Genomic DNA, 19965 nt, shown 5'->3' with positions numbered 1-19965 from the left:
ACTTGCAAACTTATGGGAAGAATGAAGAAACCAAAATCGTGTGTACATATAATAAGATGAAATTGGGGCGAAGGAAATGAAAAAAGAATCATCATTTCCATTCATATTTACGTCCCGAACCAAATCGGTTTCGATATGTTTATTATTTGGTCGTTCGATCACGGTCTGGTTCGAAGTGCTCGCATTTTACAACTACTATATCATATTTCACCGGTTGTATACCCATCTCCTGTCACACGCCCCACGAAAACTGTCTGCTGAAGTGGACTATTTTAAAAAGCATCATCTCCATTCGCCTGATATCTCAAGAAACCTTTGAGGATATCATTTTTACTTTGCCATCAGCCACGGTATGAAATTTTATCTCCATTGAACCGTCCGTTGCGAATAAACAGGAACCGCCGTTATTTTTACTTGCACAGACAGAACATTTACGGTGTCGAGTTGTTTTTGCTTGTCCATCTGTCTGTTAAACTCGATATTTTTGACGGTTGAATCAGGTGATATCAGAGCTTCTGACGAGCTGAATGGTGCTTTGAAAAAAAAAAACAAAAAAAAAAAAAAAACAAGCAAATGAACCAGCAAAAAAGTCGTACAAGTTATCAACAGCGAAACGTTGAAATACTCGTGAAAACTGGATAGCAGACCGGACGCGAGATGCAGAGTCGTAAATTCTGCTTGTAATCAGGGACGTACACTTTTTTTTTGTTTTTTCAAGAGAGAGAAAATACCCGTGCGATCTTACTTCCGAGCCCTGCATCGTAAAGATATTGCGGAGTCTCTCGAAACAGAGAAAAGTTGAAAGTTAAACTACGCAGTTTTGTTTGTTGCACTGGAACTTCTTCCTAACAGGTATCTGAGTACCAGTCTATGGCCCCAGTCCCATTGGGTACTTCGTTAATACATAGGTCGAGATGCTTTATCGTCTTTTTTTTACGTCAGAGTTTTACCTGATATCAATTTAATTTCCAAAAACGTATTCGAAATTCTGAAGTTATAAAAGGTTTGGATTCTTGAAACCGCAATGAGTTTGCGGACATAAAGACGGTTGATCAATCCCACATAACAGGACCTGAATCCTTGTATCCATGACGCCTATTACAGATGACGAGTTAGGTAAATAGTTGAAAAAATGTATTCGTTACAAGTATATATCAACCGTGGATATCACGACATGAAACACGTAGAAAAAAAATCATAGTAGAAAGAATAAATATGTATATAGATTAAACCCTAAATAGTCAACAATATGTCTGATTAACTAGTGATTAACCTCGTGATACGGAACTACTGTGGATAATCGAAGATGTAAAACTACTGGAACTAGAGTTCTTTCTAAAAACGTGGTGAAACACTCTAAAATCATTCGATCCACACTGGCTTTCTAACCACAATAGAACAACTACCGAAAGCTGATCTGCGTGTAGAGTTTGTAATTTATTGCTCATTAGAATTATCACTGTGTTCTTGCTACTTCGGTTTCCTCTTGATTGTCCCTGTGTTTGAGGGGTTGGAATAGCCGGTGCTGTTGGAAGAGTCAGTGCTCGATGAGGCCTCGCTGTTCTTCTTGGTGAACAACGGTATGCCGGAGGATTTGTGTTCCATGGTTGGAGTGAGAGGAATATCGGTGACCTTGCCGCCAAGAACGGCCTCGACCTTCTGCACAACTTCGGCCTTCTCGGCGTAAACGGGACTTGGCGACTTTTCCAACTTTGGCATCAAGTCCTCCTTCTTTTTGGAGAACGAGGGTATCCTAGTGACCTTGGGCTTCTCTTTCAGCGGGGGTTTCTCGAGGGTGAGATGATCCCTGTCGTAACTCTTGTCCTTCTCCGTGTTCCTCAGATTCTGACACTCCGGCGAGGGGATCGCTGATACCTTTGGTATGTTTTTGTTGTCCCTGGTCTTATGCGGATTCGTGGACGGCTTGATTATTATCTTCGGTTGCTTCAGGCCGGCTGCCACTCCCGGGCCTTTGCAGTTGTGCGGGGTTATTATGATCTTCGGCTCCTGTCTATCTTCCTGGTTGATCAATCTCTGACACATATTCGATACACTGTGACTAAGACTTTGTCCCGACTGTCCTAAGAGGTTGCCAACTCTCGGAGTGATTACGATTTTCGGTTCCACCGCAGGTCCCTTCGGTTCCCAGTTTTGCGTCAGATTAGCACTCGGCTGTAAGCTTTCGCTGCTGTTGGTCGTACAAGAGTTTGGGATCAAGTTCTGGGTTGAGCCACCACCAGCTGTCCTGCTGAAATTTGCATCCTTCTCCACGAAAGGAGGAACGGTGATAACAGCTGGTGATATATTGCCGTCACTGAGACTCGCTAAAGGTTTGTACCAGTTTGGATTCCCGATAGTAAAATCAGGGGTAGCACTTGAAGGCTCCAGAGGTTTCGGTTTTGCCCTGTACCAGTTCGGGTTGCCAACCTTGTTCCCCAAGAATCCAGCCTCGTGGCTTAGGCTTGGTGCTGACAGCTGTTCAGCAGCTCTGAGCTCCAGCCCGTGAATATTACCGTTGATGTTTCCCGAACTCTGCGACTGATTTATCGTAGGCTTAGTCATAGGAATATGCTCGTTTCGTTTGAAGGCCTCGATAAGATTCGGATCTGAGTTATTCTTGTTCGTGGAGTCCTGCCGTTTCAGGAGAGGCCCGACATGCAGGTTCGTGGTTATGGGCTCAGCCTCGACCTGATCCCCCTCCTCGGCAAGGTCAAGGCTCTTCGAGGTGCCAAATACTCGCGGAGGTGGAAGTGGAGGAAGGTTGTTCCCCGATGGTGAATTTGGCTGTGAACCGTTTTTGTAGTCCTTCAGCGAGTTGGCGTACTGCTTTGGCATAAATAGGCTGTTCGGTGCTGGGAGGGAACGGCGCTTTTCGATGTCCGGCAGCACCTTCGGGTACTTCCTGCGCTTTATGGTCCTCAGTGCTTCCTCTGGACTCACCGTGTCCCGCACCTCCGTGGAAGGCTCCCTGCACGTGACGTTGATGTCACCGCCCCCGAAGGTTGTCAGTTTCGAAGTCACGTGCAGGCTGCTGTCATCCGTCGACACCTGGTCGTACAAGTTCTCGCTGCCCGTTCCTGTTCCGGTTGAACTCTGCGGCGAACCGATCCTCGGCAGCCTTGACTTCAGCTTCGTGTTAACCTTTGCGTAAAGACTGCTTCCACTACCGTAGTCTGATTCACTGACCTTTGCTGCCGTGTCCATAGGCAGTGGGTCACTCTTCGAGTGGTGATGTTCTATGACCACAACCTGTGGCGCAGTGGCGCCTGAACTCGAATCCGGGGTCTCAGAGTGAAGATCGTCCAGTCGGTTCTGAAACGGTGCTGAATCGCCTTGGGCCAGCTCGATCGGAATCTGGTTGAGTACCGATTCGGTCCTAGTCGCTGGAGTCGCGTCGATGGCCACTGAGACCTTCGGAACCCTGGACGGCTTTAATTTCTTCCCGGGTCTTACGGTGATCTTCGGATTTGAGTCGTATATCGGCTCCTCTTTCCTGCTCATTATCTTTTCGAGTTGGAGCTTGCGCCGCTCCTCCTCCTGCTGCTTACTCAACTTCTCTTGGTGCTCCTTTTGCAGGGTTTCTCGTGTTTTACGGAGAAACCTTGGAGAGCATCTGGAACAGTGAAAGAAAATGCGGAGTTTTGTTAAATCAGTCCTGACTAGGTTGCACAGCAATGAGCAGCAATGGTCTATGACAGAAATGATTTTCGGGTACCGAATGCGGAGACCAGCTGGTACTGAGATATGCGTCTACATGACACACTTTCCTTTGACTTTATGTTCCCATCTTGCATCATCGCGAGGGTTGTAACTTGCAAGGGGACGGTGCGCAGATGGTACTACTCTACGAAAGTTGATCTCGAATCTGGGAAACAGTGCTGCGAAACCTGCTACTCGAAACACCCGTGAGGCTGACAAATTCGTGCCATTAAAGCTGGGAACATTGCATGGCTTGACTGGAAGAGCTGAACCTATTGCGGGAAAACACTTTCGAAACTATTAACGGGCCGTAAAAAGCACGAGCGTTAAGTATCGCAGAGAAGGCATTACCGCTAAGTGGTCATGCGTGAAATCTTTTGCTTTTCCATCGATTTACGCTATCCTTTGTCTTCCGCAGGCGCTATTTACTAAGACACCAGCAAAGCTGTCTCATGTACTAGATTTTCGGAAGAGGAAGTGTATCAGACAATTTCTCGGGAAAGTTTTAATTGCGCGTAGAGTTCCCATACTGAATCGCTTCCTAGCTGTTTGCTGAATATTGGTGGCTTCCTCGTGGCATTTAGGGAAAGATTTTGGAACTGTTTCTTGGATTAGGGTGAAAACAATTGATCTCAATGAAGTGGAACAGTACGAATAAACTGACCTGTGAACTATTTCCTGCTGAATCCACTCTCTGACTTTGATATGGGTGTCGATGGTCGAGCTGGAATTTTGCCGCGAGAGTTTCGACCGTCTACCAAAATTTGAATTGTTATCGTAAGCCTTGTCACTCTTCAGAACTTCGTTCAGGTCTGGTTTGCTGTCGTTCTTGTGCCCGAGTTCAACATTCTTCACGGCCTGTTTATCCACCTTTGACCGCTTTGAGCCCTCATCCTTCTGGCTCAGCCTTCGCTTCAGGCTCTTTTCCTTGTTTCTCAGGCTGTGCCGCTTGTGGTAAAGGTAAAAAAATGCGGTTAAATTTATCAGCAGGAACACCACGCCAAAGCCGACAACCAGCGATATCGCAGATGAGCTCCGACTCGTGTTCGACTCCGGCGTCGTTGCGATGTCTTCGTCCGCTCCTGTACTCTCCTGTCCGATCTTAGCCGGGTTGAACAATCCTGGAAACGTATTCACACTCTCCGTTTCTGTCCCCGATGACTCTCTCGTTTGTTCAGGCCGCTGGTAAGTCTTCACTCCGTAGTCAAATCCCGGCCTTGCCTGACCTGAACGGCCAATCAACCCATCAGCGATGTCCAAAATCGTCGGTCTTCCTCTTATCGGCGTATCGACAGAGATAGGCATCGTTTCACCGTTCGGCCGTCTGATTAACTCCGGTAATTCTTCGTTCCAGAACTTCATCTCCGCATCTCTGTACCGTGTACCAACTTCCGGTGGTATGGCTAAAGTCAGAAATTAGATTTAGAAAGGATTATTATGGGAATTTATTCAAGTCTTCGGTTTAATGTGACTTTTTCAGTTGACGTTTGATAAGCGTAACCTGGGAATGATTCAAGACTGATAATCTTGTGATGGAAAAATCGAAATGCAATAAAATCGACTAATTGAATTGATCCAATTAGTGCCTTCCTCACTTTAGGAATACATGCATTCAAATGTTCTTGCAAATTTTCAAAACTTCATGTAAATCGATTGACCTTTCGTCGGGTGAACACTTGACTTGAGTGAAGATAACTCTTGAAAATACTCGAAGGACAATGCGATTCAACAAGCTTCGGAAACACTTAGCGTTTCGAATCGTTGCACAGTTTTGGGAGCGTATCTGCGAGGCGTGTCGCAATAGAGGTATAATTTTGTCGTACTCACTCAGGTTGAAGTAGGTCTGATTTTCAGGGTCATACTCGGGCCAGTCGAGTTCATATTGCTGCCACTCCTTGGCTCCATCGGTCAGGAATGTTGATCTTCTCGGGGCGTTAGGATTCCTGAACAAACGTAATTCAGCCAGGTCAAGATAAACGTACAACTAACAAAAAGCTGCGAAGCGAGCCAGCCGCTTGCACGAGTTGGACAAACACAAAGGGGGAGGTGAAAGAGCAAGAGCAAGCCAGACGGGCACAGAAGTCCTTTTAATTAATCAGAAAATACTGAGCTGCACAAGTATATCTCTTGCGGATCGCTGTTCGGCAGTTTCAGCTATAAGTCCGATGAGACGATGCGCGTTTAATCGAGCTACAACCCAAGGATAGTCAAACTTTACACCGTGGCGATAGCCGGTGAGCTATTTGGTCCAGTGCGTTTTTTTCCAAACTGCCACCACCGCCGACACGTTTGCTTAGGACGTTTGTTCGGCAGTATAGAACTGTCGTCAGTCGATCCCAAGCAAACAGTGTGGCAGCCCGTTAAACGGAAGAGGAAGAAGGACGTGCAAGAGGACGTGAAGTAAAATTCAAATTCAACCAATCAGGGGAGTTTGAGGCGTCGTTGCAATCCTTCTTCGCTGATTTTCACCGCGTTGGAATAAAAATCGTGTACCGCGAAGAGGACCTTCATTGAGTTCAAACGTTCGTCAGGTGCAATTGACGTTCTGCCCGCCCATGGAATCGGTTATGATTTCGTGAATTTGATGACACTTTATTCAGCACACATTTGCGTTGTGCACCTGACCACTCGGTGTTCCCCAATCAACACGCTGTGCTCGTTTACCAATTTGGTAAAATTGAAAGACTACAATTGAAACCCATCAGCCTGTGATTGTTTCATCGCAATTGACGCTGCTCACCGACGAGCGAGTGGCCGGAACGAAATAACGGAAAGAGGAATTCGCTCGAGCAAAGTCTACCGTATCGTGAGGTGATCATTAAAAAAAAGACATACCCTAACCTTCCGAGGAATGTAACGGACCGTCTCTTCCAGGGTGATTATTACCAAATATGACAGTGGTTGAAATTTCGTTTAAACAATGTAGCGCTGATTATAATTATCGGTGAATTTGAACTCGACGAGATCAGGTAGTCGGGATGTTGAAGGATACAAGAGCCGGCGGCTTTTAGTCGTTTGCATAGCTTTGCTTCCCCGAAGATTTTGAGTCTCGTTTCATCGACACGGAGTCGTGAAGTCTGGGTAACACAGCTAGCTCTAAACTACGCACCATTACGGAGGGCTGGCGCGTCTGTAACTTGTAAATTAAGAGCGCGAATCCAAGACGCTCTCATCCCGAAGGACCGAGATCGTTGAATATCGTGGTTAATTAGCCTTTTGTCTAATTAAAGTTTGCCGAACACGGCAATATGGTTAAGCCTATGTACCTACAGATACGCACGCACTTACGAATCGGAGCCGCTAATTAGAGACTGTCTGCACCATAGCAACGGAATACATATCTTTACGTCAGAATTAACCGCGTTTACAGCAGGAAGAAAAAATTCCTGCGAAACTCGCGTTAGCTGAAATTTATCGACAAGCCGCGTCAAATATTCCAAAGAATTCTTGACTTCTATTCCATAATCCCCATCCTCGTCTATTTTCTATTCTTGTTCTATCATTTCTCCTAAAGTCGTATCTCATGCAGTTATTTTTATTTTACTGTAATTATCGAGTAGCCCGCAATTTTACCGTTATCGAAATTTCATCATTAACTCAATCTGGTAACGACGTAATTTCAAACTTATATAAAATCTTGTACCGAAATGTTGAAGAATTTTTTTATTTTTATTTTTTCTTTTTCTCCTCCACCTGTTTTGCAAAACATTCGTCAAAATGATGCAAGATATAGCATTTTTGTCTAAGAAATTTTCTCACGTTGTTAAGTTCGTAGTTATTTTTTTTTTCCCCCCTCCACTTTTCTATCCGATGATTTGGTACACCAGCGAAGGGAATTTCTGTTCCAATTTGTTTTTTTTTTTCTTCCCGTAGTAAGGTTATTACCAATGTTGGATTAAAGTTTTATTTCAATTTGGGAAAAGGGAATTAGATCCAGGAGAGATGTAGTAGGCAGCTACCGACCGACGGAAGTATAATTATACGGTGTGAGAAACGCAGCCGACTGCTCCGTCAACCCAAGATTTTCTCATACCTCTTCGTTTCTCTGTCCTTCTCCCTCTCTCTCTCTCTCTCTCTCTCCTTCTCTCCTTTGCCGGTAAGAAGGCGTCCGTATTCCAGCTCTCTAGCACTCTTTTTATTCAACCTTTTTCCGCACCTTGCAGCACGAGCCTGGCGTCCAATTACACCAATCAATACAATGCCCTCGAGTTCTCCGCGTCTCGACGCGACGTATAATTATCTGCAGCGAGCCGGGAGAGATCTGGTTTAAAGAAAAGACACGTGCTCCCTTTTATCTCGACGTATGATTTGTCGAGAAAATCGACGACGCGCCGCTATTGGTGTGTATTCGAATGACTTTAACTGGCTGAGCGAAGCTTTGATCAGCAGTTTCTTCGACTGAAAATCATACATGACTCGAAATTTAATTGAAATGACTTCACGTCTCTCTTTAATTAATGAGTTTCACAGGTCTGGTGGGATTTTTAATAAATCTGCATTAATTCAAGCTGAATCAATGACACATCGAAGGAAATTAAAATCACTTCAAACTCCGTATTAAATAGCTCACAGTGGATGTCGTACTATTCGAGTCATAGAATTCTGTGAATAATGGGTAACAGAAGCTTTGACACTGCATCAGTACCGTGTACAGGATTCTAATTTCCGTTAAAAGTTGCGTAGACATCAAATAACGCACACGGATATTACCGAGTACGCTGCTAACGTGGGAAGATTAACGCGTCGATGCACGGCTTTCATCGCTTTGATTTCGATTCTCTTCGATCCACTTTCGTTCCCGTTTTTCCCACCCTCGTTTTCATCCCGACAATTTCAATTACCATCGAATTTTCAAGCACCGCATGTATCGTTTCACTTTTTGGAATCCTCACCCTCAGGCTCCGCTGCAACCTGACCATATATGCATATATTATATCTATTTGCCCGGGATAATGGCTATTCCAGGGATCGGGTTTCGCCCGTAAGCTGTTAAAATTACGCTACATGTTCTCGAAACTCTGCTCTTTTCATTTAATTCATATTTATGTCCTCTATTCTAGTGAAAAGTTAACCATCCAATCTACTTTCTCCTCGTATACACGCTATTACAAATGTTCTTTTTCATTATATCATTACAGCCTCCTCTGTCCGTTTGTTCTATTATCCATCTATTTGTTTTGTTTTTTAATTATAACAACTGACGTCCGGTATATTTCAGACACAACCTCAAATGGCGTAAGAAGTGAGACGAAAAAAACGTTATCTATATTCGATATTCAAACCTGTTGCACAAATTGTAGAGCATAGTATAGTATGGACTATCAGGAATGATTAGTTCAAATTTAACATCAATAGGAGTGCAGGATTTTGGAATTATCACGGAATTACTTACAGTAAATCATGCAGAACACGGTAAATTCATCAATATTCAATACTTTATACTTAAAGTTTTACTTTGCGTACAACAAAGCGGCGAAAAACTTGTGTTAACAGTACAAACCTCTGATTTTCTTCGTTAATTTGAAATTTGAGAATGAACAAATTTCTGACTGGTAAGAAGAAATCTTATTAGGGTGACATCGTAATTGAAGGCCTAGGGTAGTTAACCTTAATCGGTCACTTGGGGTGAATTTCACCCCAAACATTTCTCAAACTCCTCGTAGTGTCCCTTAATCGTGGAAATGGCCCTGATGACCCCATCTTTCAAGCGAAATAAAGACATTTTTTCCACATTTTTGGCACATTCTTTAACATTGCCGATGTTTTACAATATTTAAACAATCAATTTTGATTAGGAAAACTGCAGAGAGAACTTTCCCTGCCACGTTAAACAACAACTAGATATTTTTTATTTTCCTTTATTTTTAGAACTTATTTTTGAAGCAAAAAATTACTTTTCGGGTGAATTTCACCCAGTGAGACAGTTATGCGATTCTACCGAGGTGTGACCGAGCAGGGTTAATTAGCATCAGCGACAAGGATCCTTGATCGTTAGCCGACTCACCCGGTATGCGCGAAGTTACACCACCAGGTCATCATCGCTTCGGAGAACAATACTTCGCCGATGTTATATCTCTCTTGCAAATGGTACTTCCCACCACCGACCGGGATTCCCAGGATGTAGGGCAGTTCCTCCCCGTGGACCGTTCGCTGGTGATGCTGCTACGGGATGATAAAATCACAATGCGATCTTCCCGTTCCGAACGGGAGGTGAAATTGCAGAGCGAATTGGTGAAATTGCGAAGATGGAATTTGCTATTCCTTGGGTGACTAATTCTTTCCATACATTCGAATCCGAATGTCAATCAAACAGCGCGCAATTTGAGGGGGAAAATTGCTGCATAAATTTTTGATAATACTATTCCAATCCGTGATTGAATTTTTTTTCCCGATGCTAAAAAATGTCACAACTATCAAGTGATTTTACGCACCCCGTAGTAGTCCTGCATCGCTCTGGGGTGAGAGAAAACGTACATGTAACTCTTCGGGTTGACTTTGGCGTGCAATTTCCCGGTCATGATGAGGGGGGCAACCGTGCCACTGTCCGATAACGCCTGCAGCACTAATTCACGATTTTTAATCGCGAAACCGTTCGTAAATCCGTCCGTGTAATCACCGTAGTGCTCCAGGATCTTTGACAGGACCAGCTCTGGTTCAAGCTCGTGCGTCGCCTGCACACTCAAAAACACTTTAACATCCATTTTTGGCATTGTTCCAAACTGAATCGGAAATGACAACTGGAGCCATTTTGGCTGTTTTTTATTCACCTCAGTCATGACCGAGGATGTAAACACTCGTGTACACTTAACTTCAGGACTTCGAGATTTCAAAAGACTTCAAGCGACGTCAAGTTACATCACGTGATTTCAAAGTGATTTCGGGTGATTTCAAGTTACTTGAAAATTACTTTATGACTCCGAGTGAGATTGAGTCACTTCGGAACTTCAGATGACATCGACTAACATCACGAGATTTCAAGTGACTTTAAGTGACCTCGTGACTCCAAGAGACATCAAGTGACTTTGCGAATTCAAGTGACATCAACTGACATCGCGTGATTTCAAGTTAGCTTGAATGACTTCATAACTCTAAGTGAGAATGAATCACATCATGACTTCGGGTGACATCGACTAATATCACGTGATTTGAAGTGACCCAAAGTGATTTCATGACTCCAAATGACATCAGGTGACTTTACGAGTTCAAGCGATTCCAAGTGATTTTCAAGGGACTGTTTACGCCCCTCGGCCATGACGTGTCGTTATTAATATTTTTACCTTTAAATGTTCACGCAGAAAGTTGTCCCTCTCGTTTTCGAGAAGTCCGTGTAGCAGAGCGACAGGTGGAAGTTCGTGAAACTTCTCCGACTCGGTAACACCGTACATCAAATCGTACCTACGGATATCGAGAAACGACAGATCACCGTTATTGTTTAATGTAAAAAAAACTTGTGAAGAGTAAAAAATTCTGTCGCGTTAATAAAGCGCTCAGCCTCACCTGCCGAATATCTCGATACTTTCCATCAGGTCGAACGGGTTCTTAAGCACAACTGCGCCGTCAATCAGAGGGGCGTAAGCCGGTACGTGTAACGGCTTGTCGATACGAACACCAAGGAGGGAATCGAGGGGTCGATTCTGCAAGCAATTTGACAAATCCTCGTCGGACGCCGTCGGGCAGTTGAGAGCGTGGGCGACCTGCGGTAAAGCCGAAAAGAAACCGTGCGTCAAAAGCATGGCGATGTTTCCAAAATCCCTCTTCCAATGCTCATTATTAATTCTTTCTAGTCATTTTCCTCCTGACTCGGAACGCAGTTGGAAAGGAAACAGGTCAGGTTCGATAAGAAATAAGCGGTGCATCTCTTGCCTGCTTTGTGACCTGCAGTGGGGCCTTTCCAATGGCATTGGCGCTCAGTGCTGATCCAGACATCAGAATTCCACGCTTGAATAAACCGTTACCTGGGAAATAATTGATTTACCTCTTAATGTGACGTAAACGGTATCTGCGTTATCTCTTAAGAACGTCTCTTTGCAATACTGATCAAAAAAATGGACTGGTTCTGACTGCTTTCATTTTTCGGCTATGTTTCTGACCCGGATTATTCTCGTGTACTGAACGATGCAATTGACAGGAAATGTTATAGTAGGAAATGAAACAAGGTGATGATATCAAGGTGTTACATAACTTTTTGTATTCAAATTCCTTCGAGTAATTTTAGCTGCTAATTTCGATTTCGAGTAATGTGAAATAAATTCAACGCCATTCGAAATAACTTTACGTCAATTCGCGATCTTGCATTATAGACAAAGTTGAGTGAAGCCCAAACTTTATACCATTCCAAGTGACTTAGATTAATCAATTTGACGGATGAAACGTTAAAGGACTCCTGACTGATTGGAAAGGTGTAAGGTATACTATGATTCAATTTCAATTAACCCCGTTGGATAACAAAACGAAAAAACTACCTCAGCAAATCTCTTTTCCATCCGTGATGGATCGCTCTCGTTTTTTACGCTCTCTTTTTTTTTCGCCCCATCCTTTGCGCTTTTTCAAGCTAAACTCACCCTTGCTGGCCACAGGACTTATGAGTAATAAGTTGGCAAATATTGCGCCAGTGCCATGGCCGACGAGCGTTACGCTGTTAGGGTCACCACCGAATTCAGCGATATTTTCCTGCAGCCACAACAAAGCCGCGACTTGATCCAGAAGCCCAAAATTACTCGACGCATTGTCGTTCGTTCCTGGCCTGAGGAAACCTGCAAAAATTTATAACACACGACGTCTTACGGATATGCAGAAGAGAGATCAAAATAGGTTGAAATGAATAGAACTAGGTTAGGCGATAAGTAAATAAATAAATAAATAGGTAAAAGTATAAAAGGAATAGATGAAAATTGAGATGAGTAACGACAGGAAAATTGACGAAACAATGGTCGGGTGTGTAAATAACAAGACTTGCACGTACGACAAAACGATGAAAATAACATAAAACTGGGAAATATCGCAAGTATTTGAGCATCGCAATTCAATAAACATGAAAAGTAATATAAATGGATAAATAAAAAGAGAGAGAGGGAGATGCGTCTGATTAAAATCCTGAAAAAAATCTTACAGTTATTGGTTTGCTTTGAAATTCGCTCCTTGCTTCTTCTTTGCCCTTCTGTGCACGATTCCACGTTTTTGTAATAATTTTTTTTTTTGTTTCCGACAAACAGTGGATAGAAAATGTCGAAGAATTCATAAAACCCGTAAAACCATTGACAAAACACTTTGCTCCGAACGCCTTCTTTGTTTCAAGCTTGGTCAATCCCGGCGTGTGGAAATCGCGTTTCAACCCTTCAACGAAAATTCAACCAAATTTTTTTGTCGCGCGGGATGGAAACTTTTTGACGTGATAAAGCAAGGGCAAAAAAAAAAGAAGAAATTAATGAAAGAAAAAAAAAGCAACACCGACTAACGGTGGAAATTAATTTCGAATTTCTTCCATCTGGTCTGCGGAATTACGCTCGGAGGGTGAAGATTGATAAACTCGTTTGTAATTCGGTATTCAACTGCTGGATTCCGCGAGGTACTTTGGTTCATATTTCTCTGTGCATCGCCGCTTCGAGTCTTGTTGCCAAGACGAAGTAGTCAGCGCCTCGCCTCTTCCTCCACGCCGTTCTTACATCTTTCCATTTGCCTTTTTCTTCACCCCTACCCTTGGACCTTGTTTAACTCTATATCTATCTATCCATGCCTCGCCTAACGTACTACGGTACCTTAGTACTAACCACTTCCCCAGCACTTTAACCTAATTTATGATTATGGTTTCCCTACTGTCTTTCTTTTTCCCTTCAGCTCGCCCGGAGTTCCCTTTCACATTCTCTTTTTCTTTTACTATCCCTCTTCTTTACCGCGGGATATACTTTTTTTCTGGTTTTACATTCTCTACCCATCTCGTTCGTTATGTTTCTATTTTTTGAATTTTTTTCTCGATTCATTTCTCTCTCTCTCTCTCTCTCTCTCTCTCTCTCTTTCTTCCGCTTTCACTGTACATTTTTCATTTCTCACAGACCATCGCCGAATGGCAAATATTTGAGGATTTTAAAATTACCCCAAGAATATACCCCGTCACGAGTTGCATTTGAGTTTTTGCAATCTGGAAAAAGCCTTTGGAATCTAACACGCTTGGTGATCACATCATCGTATCATCGATCATATTATATAACAACTTGCCGAAGTGTTTATCGAAGAAACTTTCGATCTGCTGAGTTTTCGTGTGATGGGCAGATATATTTTGTAACGGCAATATACCCCCGATATTATATCCGGCTGCAGGTGGTCTATAAAGTGCGCTTGCATTATATTGGAATTCAACGGGTACAAGGAACGGATCGTGGGATCAAGTTATTGCCGTTTGAGTCTAGTCGCGGGTAGTTACGTATAACGGATTAGAGGCGGATTATCCGTACATGTAGGTACCAGCTTAAGTATACGTATATCCGAGGCGCGATGAGTTATTCCAACTAAATTAACCTCGCTTTTGAAATTTCTCCAAAATAATTATTCCCAGTACCGTCGCGGATCTACGAATTCAAATTTTTCACGAAAACACTCCGATATCTACCGTCATTCGTTGACTATTCGAGTAGTTTCAAAAGTTTCAAGTGAGTTTGATTAAAGATAAATTTCAAAAATACACTTGATATCCGTGAGTAGAAAGAATCGAAAACTCCTCTTTCGTTCAACTACTCGATATTCGTGTTCCTTCTTTTCTTCGTTACGTATACTTTTGTCCAATTTCGACTGATTCGAATAGCTGCCATCGGTCATAGCTGAAAATAAATTCGTTAGCTCGTCCGATGCAACGGTTCACGCTCCCCGATCCCTTTGACAATGTTTCCGGCTTGTATTCAACGAGGCTTAAACCGCTGGCTGATTGGTGGCAATTAAATAATTTATCGCTGACAATACACGGTTCGTTATATCCTGTATGCTTGTCCCAGGTTTGCGGGGTGGGAGACGAACGATCCTAGGCAAAATGTATTGACGAAACGAGAGAGAAATAGTAAAGGAGAGAAAAATAAAGGGAGGAAATAATTTGAGCGGGAATTATTGCCAATTTTGTGGTATATACGTGATTTAGAATCGATGAAAGGAGTTGTTCTTTTTCCGTATAATTCGTGAAATTTAAACTTTGCATAGTTTTTTTCGATCTCGAAGAATGCGTTTAACGGAAATAAAACATCATTCGTAATCATACGTACATGAAATAAAGTCAAAAATCAACGATAGATTGATCGTTTTTACTTCTTATAAGCATATGTTTTGTATTACTTTTTTACGATAAGCGTTACGTTGCTCGAAGCGAAAGTTTTGTAATTTCTCGCGTTAAAAACGATCAAACGATTATACATTCTTTGCAAAAATTATTCAGACTCGAAAATGCCGATCAGCAGTTATTAAAAAGTCCCGGTTCTGTTGAAGAAAAACTTGTTTCTTTGAGTTTCCAGTTTTTTTTTCATTCTTCTTTTATTTCCCGGAATAGGGTAACGATTAAACAGTATTAAACATGGCGCGTCCGTATGCCAATGATGGAATCGAAGTTAAGTGCATATGCAATCGCACACAGAGATGATCATGGATGAAAATTACGCATGCTGCGCCAACGTACTGTTATGGAAATTTTGCTCAAGCCAAAAATCAATAACTTGTTTGTTACGCTGATTAATGGGAACGGTCGAATTATACCTGCTGGATGGCGAGAATAGCTACAAATATTACTGCAGCAGCGGTATTTAACGGCTAAACAAATAACTGCAGGGAAATCCTGGCGCATCGTCGAGGATATTATGAAATTACAGCGTTAATTCCAGATGTGAGCGCGTGCGGCGTCGTATACAAATATAGCCATGCACGCATGATGGATTTCGAATTCATAGAGGCCTGATATAATGCGTTTCAATTAAAAGCGTCTGTCTCTCGGTGTGCAAATCAAACAACGAGAGGATAAAGAAGACGATAATGATAAAAATTTTGACAAAAATCATGGTAATAATAACAACAACAACAGGAGCGTGGAAAATAGGACATGAAAAATGAAATTTGGAGGATGGCAGCAGACCGGGAATTTCGTTTATCAGGAAAAGTCCGGGAATTATGATGAACCGTAGGTAGAAACGTGTTTTTTTTTTTTTTTTTTTAATAAATCGCGTTCAAACTTCAGCTATGTTTCGTAAATTCAGTTAAACTAACTTTCGGATATGGTATTGTTCAATTTTTAATTATTTCTGTGAAACGAATCGATGCCGTGTGTTTTTTAGGTATAAATTTGTACAATCAAGAGATGGAGAATTTCTGGAGCTTACGGTGATAAAAGCTAGCCAAAGTTACCCAAGTTTCGTGGAAAGAGGTCGGAGAATTTTTAATTTTTTTTTTTTTTCTTTCTTTTTTATGGGAAAAATTGTGGAAAAGTGAGGGAAACTTATTCGAAGTAAATTGTCGCAACCTTGACGATATGGAAATACGAAAATAATTAATCATTCTCAGGGCTCACCTAAAATTCCGAGGCGGAAATTAATCGTGACGAATACAACGTTTCCGTAACTCGCCAACATGCTGCCGTCGTAAGGATTTCCGCTGTTCCATTCGAAGCTTTCACCGTGGATGAAAACCATCACCGGATACTTTCGCAGGGATCGTTGACCTGTAACAGTTGCAAGAAGAGTCAGGAAAAAAGAAGAAAAAAAGATCGAGAAAAAAAACGAACGGCTAGACCGAAAAAATATCCATATTTCATTTACCCGCAGACTCGCATTGTTGTACTGCACGTGTTATTATTTTGCACGCGGGTAATTTATTCATTCACGGTGCAATAATTGTGCTATTTTTATGACGCACAGTTTTCTAAAGAAAATTATGCAAACGAACCGCGGAAACTCGTGCAACTTGACATCGGTTTTTTTTTTTTGTCTCCGCTGATCGATACGTTTGCTAGTTCTTTTTCTCTTCATCTTTACTCGGGTTTATTTATGATTCACCCCATTATTTTGTAAAATAGTTTCACTTTGTCGTTTAATCGAACGAGAAATCTGTGGCAATGAAACTGAATTTTGAAACCTAGTGTATACGTTTTTTTTTTTTTTTTCTTGTTTGTTTTTTTGAACCATTTCGCTTCGTAGCTTACGTGATGAAATGTATCGGAATTTTTCGCGAAACTTTGCTTCACGGCACATCTTCGTTTATTGTATCTTGGGCAAGAGCTCCGAAATTTCATTCCGATTATTCAAGTTATATCCGAAAACTGGAGAACCTGCGATTTCAAAATGCAATAACGAAAAATCTTGACCTAATCAACGTGCACAAGAGATACAAGAATTCTTATCGTCGTCTCTTTAACAGCTGAATTTCGTTCGCGTATATCCGTACGATTCTTTCCGTATTTAATAGAAGTGAAATACCGGCGGCCATGTCAAATGTCAGGGGTAACCAGAAGAGAATCGAGAAAGAAAGAATTGAAAGAAGAAGATAAATATGTGTGGTGGGAATGAAAACAAAGAGCCAACCCGAGTACGCGGGGCAACGCACTTTTTTTTTCCCTCTTTCCGCCACCACGTTACATCATTCACGTACCCCTCGCTCACCACAAACATTTCGCACAATTCTACAATTCGGGACATTTCCTGGATACCGAGATCTTAGATCTCCTGTGTAACATTAATTTTTTTTTTTTTTTCTCTAATTTGAATTCTTTTTTAAGAACAATTACACACTTGGAATAGACATGTGCAGAGAATTTCATTCAAATGACCGTTTCGAGTTTGAAATCATGTTTATTACATTTATCAGACCATTCGTTGAATCATTCACTCACATGGAAGTATAAAGTATCAATTCAACAAAAGTGCACGTATGTTAAAGTTGAAATTGTATACGTGAATAATTTTTATTCAAGTTGTATATATATATAATACACATTCTTAAGTTATCTCCGATGTTTTTGGTTTATTTAATAAAATCTCTCGTTACTTTTATTATATTTCAAGTTGAATTACGTTCGACCGGTTTCAAATTATCCGATTCAATCTTGCAATGCTCCTCGGTCTACGATCTCTAGTGGCGATTGCTTCGTCGAAAAGATTCGCGACGTACTTTACGTTTTCGAAGGGTGATTATAATTTTTTAAGGTAGCTTACAGTCATACCTTCCAATTTTTGGATGTACATTATATTCAGTTGATCACTAATTCAAATTTCAACTTCCCTGAATCAGGATTCTCATTTGGTGAAAATCAAAAAAAAAAAAAAATAATTTATGTTCTCAATTAGATCGAAATCGATTAAATAAAAGCAGTAGCGAAACGAGTTTTTATATTCATTTTGTACACTTGCGAAATGATTCTCAAGCAAACTGTGTTTAATTTATTAAAAAAAAATTACATCGATCACCGCTGCGAATTAATTTCTGAAAATGTTGGACTACCGAAATCGCACTCCTTCAGCTTAAGCTCTGGAGTTTTTGATTTACGAGTTTTATGAAAAATGGCCTTAGATTCTCCCAGGTCAGTGTTAGCATCACCCGCAATTTATCCCCCGAGGGGTGGACGATTCACTTTACGTTTTCGATATTAGGGAATAAATTTCACTATTCACGAAAGCGTTATATACGATCCGCTCGGCTCTCTCTCTCTCTCTCTCTCTCTCTCTCGGCAGGTGAAGGGAGAATCTCTCAAGTGTTCGGAATGCGCCTGACCTACATACGTCACGATTTTACCCCCGCCAATGGTTTTTCCCTCGTGCGTTACAACCCCGTATAAGCGAGGCGATTCCCCCAATTCTTGGCCACAAATCACCCAAATTATAAATTGAAATACCGAATTACTGCACCGATCCGAACTTAAGGGCAGACCTTAGAAGTAACATTTGTTTAGTCTTTTTTTCAAACCCTTTCATTGAATCTGTGGCAAAAGTATGTTCAAAGTGAACAAAGCTTTTTTTGATTTGGCAAAATACATGAAAAAATTTTGAATCGAAAACATTTTTTCAACGGTCAACTTGGTTTTTTCATTTTCTTTCGTTTTATTGGGAAAAACACTTTTCAGATTTGAAAAAGTTGACTGAAAACTGATTTATTTATGTCGAATGACGAAAAGTGAATAAGGTATTATTTGACATTGAATGAGAATTTCTTTTACTGTATGGGAATGAAAAAATTTTGGTGAACCAAGTTTCTATTCCATTCAAGCAAAAAATTACAATTGTGCGTAATATATTCGCGTAATAGTTTATTCCGGTGTGTCGGGATGAAACAATTTCCAACCCATGTCAATAACAATTAAGAAACAGCAAGAAATAAAATTGAATATTCGATGCAGATATCGTTACACTCGATGAACTTGCGAATTTCCGCTTTGTAATTCGTTACTGCGATAAGCGAAGAAGACGAGGAGAAAACTCGAAATCAAGAAGATGAAAATAACTAATAGAAATATTTTGTTTAACAATTAAAAAAAAATTCAATCGATCAGAAGGTGTGATAATTTTTCAACCAAAAGGTGTTTTAAATTATTTAAAATTGGATACGAATGCAACTCACCTCTGGTATCGATACACTGAGAGAAATTTTTATTTCCGGTTACCGCTCAGTTCTTAACTATTTTCATTTTTTACCACAATCGACCAAATATAGTTCTAGGTAGAAAATGAAATTTTCTTGCAACCGTTGCGAAAATTTAACGCTCGTGCGAGAATAAATTGACGTTAAAGCCTTGTTTAACTAAAAAGATGCCTGTTTTACTCAATTTTTCCAGTTACCGTAAAAAATGAAATTTTTCTCAGCGTATAACTGCATTAATAGTACGAAAGAAAATATTTACGAGGAAATAATCGACGACGTTCGCCTCGCGGCGATGCGATGGTTTGGTTCTGAGCCGGCGCAAGTAGTAACGCCGGTTGTGTGGTCAGCCTGCAGTGTTTAGAGCGACGGTCGAATCGCTTGGATCCTGGGCTTGAACGGATTTAACATGCTGCTGCAACGCTCGCGGGGCTCGCGGTCGGTGTAAACAAAGTTCTGAGCAACCGTGGAGGGATTTGGATTCCGCAGGGCGTTTGAGAAGCGATTTTGCCGGTACGAAATATCCCTTGAATTATAACGCATTGCATTCGACGCATTCGTACGGCGACAAATGGACGAAGATAAGGCGGAGAAACAGTTTTTGTGCAACACTTTTTATTACCATAAAATGGGAAATTTTTTAAACAGAAAATGTGAATAACAAATGTCGATATGAAT

The 19965-nt window shown here is 41.5% G+C and overlaps 1 protein-coding gene across 4 annotated transcripts in view; it reads right to left on the bottom strand.

Annotated features, from left to right (window-relative positions):
* Positions 1-1119: 1119 nt before the first annotated feature.
* LOC124300095 (uncharacterized) overlaps positions 1120-19965 on the bottom strand; it is a 54399-nt gene continuing 35553 nt past the window's right edge. For 3 of the 4 annotated variants that reach the window (XM_046753771.1, XM_046753772.1, XM_046753770.1), the window contains 10 exons: positions 16232-16381; positions 12261-12452; positions 11563-11654; positions 11197-11393; positions 10977-11094; positions 10131-10370; positions 9704-9861; positions 5527-5642; positions 4364-5102; positions 1120-3613 (listed from right to left, as the gene is read on the bottom strand). In XM_046753771.1, the coding sequence (XP_046609727.1) occupies positions 1471-3613; positions 4364-5102; positions 5527-5642; positions 9704-9861; positions 10131-10370; positions 10977-11094; positions 11197-11393; positions 11563-11654; positions 12261-12452; positions 16232-16381 (4145 nt within the window). In that variant the 3' untranslated portion in view covers positions 1120-1470. The remainder of the gene's footprint in view (positions 3614-4363; positions 5103-5526; positions 5643-9703; positions 9862-10130; positions 10371-10976; positions 11095-11196; positions 11394-11562; positions 11655-12260; positions 12453-16231; positions 16382-19965) is intronic. The other variant, XM_046753773.1, reaches the window with a different exon arrangement.

The sequence above is a fragment of the Neodiprion virginianus genome, chromosome 3 (genome assembly GCF_021901495.1).
Source record: "Neodiprion virginianus isolate iyNeoVirg1 chromosome 3, iyNeoVirg1.1, whole genome shotgun sequence".
Classification (NCBI taxonomy): Eukaryota; Metazoa; Arthropoda; class Insecta; order Hymenoptera; family Diprionidae; genus Neodiprion; species Neodiprion virginianus.
The sequence above is the reverse complement of the archived record's forward strand: the minus strand, read 5'-3'. Positions and strand labels throughout refer to the sequence as shown.